Below are 7,203 nucleotides of genomic sequence, written 5' to 3'. Positions count from 1 at the left end.
CCCTGACCTTCCAACTGGCCTTCTGGGGGAGGGGCCTGCTGTGCTGATTCTCAGGTGTGTGCACCTGGGGGAGCTGCCCAGCCCTCTGCCAGGTCTACAGTTCAGTGGGATTCTTTATCCTGTGAGGCCCCTGCTCAGGCCCAGGTACAGGGTGACACCAGGAGGGACAACCACAGTGGCGGCGGCCAGCTGTCCAGACCTGGAGTCAGCTCCCACAGTAACTACTGCAGCTCCTAGAGCACACGGGACTGGGTGCTCCGGGGTAGGGGCACGATCTGCACAGCTCTGGGCCTGGCTGCAGGAGTGACCCGGCTGTCCTGTGTCCTCCCAGCCTCTGCCTGTCCTGGGGGAGCCCCGGATCCTCGGCTGTGTCCCCTGGTGTCCTGGGTGAATGGACCTAAAGTACCATGTTGTGTAATTTAAAAGCATCAGAGTCAATTTTGTGTAAAGTTAACTTATCCTTTATTACAATAAAACTCTATAAGCCATTATACAGGTTAAAGGTTAAAGAAAAACTCAAAATATAGAAACAGTGAAATAACAGGTGAGGGCAAGCCCCTGTTGGGCTGCAGCCATCACGAGCCCCGCGGTGGGAGCTGGGGCGGGCTCCCGAGGTGGTCAGGGGGCTGCTAACGGGTCAAAGCAGGTTGTTCCGGAGGCAGGTTGCAGGTCTGGCCCTCTGGGGACCCCGATTGCAGGCACCAGGGCCTACTCCTCCGGGGTGGCCATGGGAGCAGGTGGCTCCTCCTCATCGGGGCAGGGAACCATAGGTTCGACCAGCACGTGCACCACCTTCACCTCAGGAACCAGCATCTCTGCCTTGACCAAGTCCTCATCTCCAGCAGCCACTATCCCTTCAGACCCTGAACCTTCCCCAGGCTCCACAGTGGGAGCTGGGGCGGGCTCTTCGGGTGGCTCAACGGGTTGCTCCATCCCCGAGGCCAGTTGCTCCATCGAGTTAGGAGGTGGCTGGGGCACATCCACGACCTCGAGAGCAGGGGGTGGCGCCTGCTCCTCCTCCAGGGCTCCCAGGGGTGCAGGGGACTCCTGCAGGGCAGCAGTGACCACTATCTGCAGGGGCTTTGCCTCCCCAGCAGGCGGCTCATCGCAGGCCAAGCCCTCAGCCCCAGCAGCCAGGCCCCACGGGGCAGCAGGCCCCACGGTCGGAGCTGGGGTGCGCTGCAGAGTGGGTTCAGGGTGTTTTCCTCGGGCCAAAGCTGTAGATCCAAGAAGACAAAGTATCACCACCAGGACGGACTGTCCACGTCCCTCCCAAATCAAGGCCACTCTTCCCACCACTCCCCGTGTGTGAGGGCAAGAGCCCTGGGAGGTGTCCCCAGGCTGCAGCCCGTGGGGTGGGGTGTGAGCCCACCCCTGCTCCTGGCCCAGCTGCACGGAGGCTGCATCCGCGGGCCCCTCCTGTCCCCAGCTCGGCCACCCCCAGTCCTCCTCACCCCCAGCCTCTCGCTCCGCTGCATGGAGGCGTCTGAATTGCCTCAGGTGACGCAGGGCCCGGAGATGCGCATCTGTGCCTGGCATGTGCTGTCTTAGTATTTGGAGGAGTTTTATAAGGGAGGGAAATTCTGGGAACTGATGAAAGTCGTCCCCATAATAATTCAACCATATTTCCATCATGAAGGAGATGGCCCTGGGGAGGGACAGGCGGGCACAGGTGTCAGAAGACAGGGCTCCGTCACATGCAGGTGTCCCGGGGAAGCCCTGCAGGACCCGGGGCCCGGCTTCCCGCGCGGGGTGTCGGAGGCCAGTCCTGCTCCTCGTGCCCCTGCCACCTGGCGGTCCTGCCTGCCACAGGCCTGCTCCCCGAGGAGGGGCTGGGATGCAGCCTCTGTGCGGGGAGCCCAAGCCCAGTGGGGTGACCATCAGCGTCTCTCCTGGGGAAGCGGGGCTCCCTCCTCAGCCTGGTCCCTGCCCACCTGCCCCTTGAGTCCACCGGCAGGCATCGGGGGACGGGGGGCGTCTGGCCTGTCATTGCCCTCACTGCACACACTGTCGCTCTGGGAAGCTCCAAGGCAGGAGGGCTCAGGCTCTGTGTCCTGCCAGGCCTTGCCAGGAGCCGCCCAGGACCGCCACCTTCCCTCCTGTGGCTCTGGGCTGCCTCCCTCCCGAGGGACCCCGGGGGTGTCCTTCCACTGACTCTAATCTCCCATCTCCCACGGGGCGGGGGCCGCCTGGTCCGGGAGCCCTCACCGGCCCTCCTGAGCACCTGCTGTGCCCCCGGGTCCAGGTGCCACCAGATTGGGGAGTGCGATGCTCCCCACCCCCTCTGCTCTGGGTCCCAGGTGTGGGGCAGAGAGAGGGTTGGGGGGGATGGAGAAGGTCTCCCTGAGGGGTCCCAGTGCTCTCCCACCAAGCCCACACCCCATCCACCGCTCTCCTTCGCTCTTTTCCAGAAGGGGCATTAGACCTTTTCCCTGTCACAGGAATTGCAGATGTGTGGGGTGAGGGGGCAGCCCCCCCACCGCCCCACAGCCCCTTCGCTGCCCTCCTGGAGAGGGAAGGCCCTCCTGCAGGAGCCGGAGTCACTCACAGTTTCCAGCAGTGCAGGACCACATCGTTGTTACCCCACGCATCTGCGATGCACCCATACCTAGAGGAGGGCGGGGACATCCCATGAATCGTCCTGTGGATGCAACCTCATCATGGGGGCTGTCACCCTCTGACCCCGACTAGGCCGGAGCCCCGGGGGCCGTCAGCTCTGTGCGTGAGGCCACGGGCAGCTCCCGGAGAAGCGCCCGCACCTGCTGGGGCCTCCTGAAGGCTTGAGCATGAAAGGGTCCGGCCAGGCCCATGGCCCATATCCTAGTGGGCTTGGGGGGTCCCGGGGTCCCCCAGTCTGGCTGCCCCAGGACACAGACCCCCAATGGACTCTCAAACCTCCCTTTCAATGGGGAAACAGGCCGCTCAGGACCCTGGTGATGGGGGGGGCAGGGAGGAGGCACAGGCCTGGTCACGGGGAGGAGGACGGCTGCTGAGCACAGGCACAGCCCCTCTGGCCGACCCGCCACAGGCCGGGCCCCGGGGCTGCCCTCCAGGACCCCGCTAGGCCCTGGGGGACCCTGCTCCAGGCGGGGGAGCAGCCCGAGGCCGGGAAGCTCACACCATCCCCAGCCTCCCCAGCAGCAGGTGGCCCAGCCCTGGGCTGCGGAGGGGCAGGTGCTCACTCGGTGAACAGCAGGTCCAGCACCTCGTCCGTGGTGGCGAATGTACGATAATCCTCTAAAAAGCTGAAGATGTAGATGACGTCCCTGCGCTGCAAGGCGAGCAGCAGTTGTCGGACTTTGTACTCCAGCAACTCCGTCCGGGTGAGCTTGGTCAGGACGATCTGATGCCCCTTCCCGGCCGCGGCCCCTGCACCCTGAGGTGGGACAGAGGGGACGTGCAGCCTGCAGGGAGCCGCCAGGAGGCCTGGGATCCCGCCCCGGCAGGCCCTGCGCTGGGGCCCCGTGGGCTTGAGGAGCTGGGGCTCCCTCTCCCGCTCAAGCTCCCTGCCTGTCTCTTACACAAACAGGACCAACTATGCAATAGAGAAACAATCTCAGAGGATAAATGTTCAAAATATTTGGATCAGTACAAGGACCTCCAGAGACACAGAGAGAGAGACCGAGAGAGGCAGCCACACAGACAGAGGGAGAAGCAGCCCGTGCAGGGAGCCCAGGCGGGGCTCGATCCCGGGCCTCGGAGATCAGGCCTGGGGGAAGGCAGGCGCTAACCCCCGGGGGACCAGGCCTCCCCTGAGGGCTCTATTCTGATGTTCCCACACATCTGTGCGCAGGGACTCTGCATCTGGCCCAGGCAGGGGCAGGGCCATGGGGGCAGGTGTGGGGAGGGGGGGATCCAGACTCATGTGGGAGCAGGAGTGTCGGGGGGCCCAGGGGGTAGCAGGCTGGCTTCTGGGACCCGGGGCCCTTCCTGCCGCATCGGGGCCCGGGTGTCGGGGGGGCCCAGCCCCTGCACTCACCCTGAGCCCGCGCTGGCCTCTGGTAGCTGCGCAGGGCACCTCCCTGCTCCTGGAGGCGGTGGGGCAGACGACCCCTTCCTCCCGCTCGCGCCCCACGTCCCGGGTGGAGCTCTGTGGAGACAGTGCCCGGCAGCCAGGCAGGAGGCCTCAGCGCCCGGTCTGGCCCCCTCGGCTGGGCCGCACCCCCAGCTGCCTCCACCCAGACACCCCACAGTGCAGGCGGCACCCACCACCCCTGGAGAGAGGAAAGGGATGCGGCTGCAGGGCCTCGGGGTGACTCTGGGGCGGGTAGAGGACCTCAGGAACCCTGTTTCCCCCCTGCCCACCTCGACATCAGGGTGACCCTGAAGGGATCCCCGGGGAACCTGCCACCCTGCAGCGTCCCCCAGCCTGGATGGGACCTGCCCACACATCCCTGGTTCCCTGAACCTGAGGAGGAGGGGATGGGGCTCCCAGGATGGTGGCACAGGGGGCCTGGCCTGGCCTGCGCTGTGTTACCTGACGGCGCCTCCTGATCACCGCCCTGACGCCTTGGTACCTATGCTGGAGCCACTGCCTACAGCATAGGAACAAGCCGCACCCCTGGGGTTCCTGGGAGCCAGAGCCCCCAGAGGTGGGCCGGCAGCAAGAGAACATCCTCCAGTAGCAGATGTCTCCAGCCAAGTGAGCCTGAGCTGGGGCTGCACTGGATGCGGGTGCCTGGTTACTGGGGTTCCGAGTTCTGTTGGGCTCTGTGACACGGCAGTGACCTCACTTCCTGGGACCCCCTCCCTGACCCACTCCTGGAGGAAGCTGCAGGGGCAGCGCTCGTGCTGCCGACGCCCCCCCTCCCTGCAGGCGAAGGCCTGTGCACACAGGGACACAACCACACCCCTGTCCACAGGCCCCAGGGAAGGACTGTGTGCACCCAGGGCCCCAGCTCGGACACACACCTGGGTTCAGACACGACTGTCCAGTCTTCCCCGGTTTGACCCCGGAGAAGCCGTTGTGCCCGTCGGGGATGGTCTGCATCTTGCCTGTGGGACAGGGGTATCCTAGCGGGTGCTTCCCCCAGACGTCCCCAGGCCACTGTGGCCTCATATCTATGACCTTGGAGGCGGGTGTCACCTGCAGGACATACCTCCACCCACACGTTCTTCCTTGGTGTGTACATGCGTCCAGGCCCACGAGGTCCTGTGTGCACAGGACTAACACACTAATGTTACCTATATGGCAGGGCTGTTTAGCTGTAAAATACTGCAAAAAACTACTTATTACAATGTCTGCTATTTATTGGTGTCACCAGTGATGTCAATGATAAGAGTCTTTTAAAAAGATACTTTTAAGATTATACTTTATTATACAGCTCTAAAGCCACACATGTTTTAAAATCCTAAATCCACATTGGGCCAGAACAGCTGGCTGATAAATAGATTACATTCCAAATATGTGTCAGTAGACACCATTAGCCAAATTGAAAAAAAAATAATAGAAAAAGAGAGGCACTTTCTAGGGACAGTGTCCTTTACATCTCAAGACTATGTCTTGTTTTTTACATGCGGTATCTTATAGTAGTTGGAATTTTTGGTATTTTAAATAAAGGGATTATTTTCCTCAAACACACACACACACACACACACACACACACGGGCACCGGTACCCTCATTCTGGAGGCCCAGAAGATGACAGTCCCCCCGGGGCAGGGATGGGCAATAGCTCCCCACGATCCTAGGCTCCTGAATCCAAGGCAAACCCTACAGAAGGTGTCGGGGTCTTGGCCTAGAAGGGGTGAGGCCGTCCTCATCCTGAACCCCTGCCTGTCGTGCGTTCCGGGCCCTTCCCTCGTTTCCCCTGGGTGAGCTGTGGACGGCGGTGCCCCCAGTGGGTCGCCCTGACCTGGGCCCTAGGAAACCTGCCGTCAGTCGCAGAACTGAACGTAGACAGGAGGCCCTGACTCTCCAGCCTGACCCCGACTGAACTGAAATCATGTGGTGTGTCCACGCACACTGACCGAGAAACAGAGACACGGACACACACGCAGACACATGTGCAGAACCAGGAAGTTGGCAGAGGAGAAGCAACATCATTGAAGATCATTAAATAAAAAAAGAAAGAAAGCTGAATCTCGAATGGAGAAAATGGAGCAATTAAAATAGAATCATGAAAAAATAATTCATCAAACCAAAAAGCAGGAAGAGGGATAAAGAGGCAGGAGCACATCGGTGACACAAAGCGGCAAGCCTCGAATGTGAGGATGATCGTGCCTCACGGACTCCACGGAACACAAGTCGAGCAACAAGCAGCACCTTCCAGCAAAGGCCTAAGCAAATTATTTTGTGCTGTTTGTTTTGATTTAAAGATTTTTATTTCTTTATTCATGAGAGTGACAGAGAGTGAGAGAGGCAGAGACATAGGCCGAGGGAGAAGCAGGCTCCATGCAGGGAGGCCGACGTGGGACTCGATCCCAGGGCCCCAGGATCAGGCCCTGGGCCGAAGGTGGATACTCAACCCCTGAGTCACTTGGGGGGTCTAGACTAAGCTAATTAAAATTTACAAGTGATTGTGAATACTCTGTTTGTAATGTGGTGAAATTTCTGTTTACTAAGAAAGAGAGGGCACCCTGGGTGGCTCAGCGGTTTAGTGCATCTTCACCTTACACCAAATACAAAAACTAACTCAAAATGGATTAAATCTAAATGCAGGACATAAACTAAAACCTCTTAGAAGAAAACATGCAGATAATCTTTTGACCTTGATTTTCGCATAGAATACTTCAATATGGCACAAAAAGTACTGGACTTCAGTGTTAAATGCTCTTGTTCTTCAAAGGACATAATAATGAAAATAAAAAAGCAATCCATATAATGGGATAAAATGTTTGTAAATCATATACCTAATGAGAAACTTATTTCCAGAATATATGAAAAGCACTGATAAGTCAATAATAAGTACAAAAAGCTCAATTTAAAAAAAATGGGCAAAGGATATATAAATAGACATTTATCCAAGGAAGATCAGAAATTGCTGATAATTACTTGACAAGATACCCGACACATTTTCAATTTTCATTGTATCCATTACCAAAGCATCTAACCATACCGTGAAATAGACTCCTATATGTACCACACCGTACAGAACAGTGCCGCTTCCTAGATACTCAATGCAGTTGTTCCTCAGGACAATCCTATAAAATAGGTATCATGGTCCCCATTTTATAGATGAGGAAATTGAGGAAAAGGTACCTC

General features: G+C 58.7%; 1 protein-coding gene across 1 annotated transcript; it reads right to left on the bottom strand.

Moving 5' to 3' along the window:
• Positions 1 to 438: 438 nt before the first annotated feature.
• On the bottom strand, positions 439 to 4,663 carry LOC140604621 (ral guanine nucleotide dissociation stimulator-like). The gene is made up of 6 exons (XM_072775880.1): positions 4,478 to 4,663; positions 3,980 to 4,090; positions 3,183 to 3,376; positions 2,549 to 2,608; positions 1,455 to 1,648; positions 439 to 1,217 (listed from the first exon to the last, which is right to left on the bottom strand). The coding sequence occupies exons 1-6, from the start codon at positions 4,613 to 4,615 to the stop codon at positions 709 to 711; spliced, it is 1,206 nt and encodes a 401-aa protein (XP_072631981.1). The 5' UTR covers positions 4,616 to 4,663; the 3' UTR covers positions 439 to 708.
• Positions 4,664 to 7,203: the final 2,540 nt, after the last annotated feature.

The sequence above is a fragment of the Canis lupus genome, chromosome 15 (genome assembly GCF_048164855.1).
Source record: "Canis lupus baileyi chromosome 15, mCanLup2.hap1, whole genome shotgun sequence".
Taxonomy (NCBI): Eukaryota; Metazoa; Chordata; class Mammalia; order Carnivora; family Canidae; genus Canis; species Canis lupus.
This window is presented reverse-complemented; position numbering and strand designations above follow the sequence as displayed.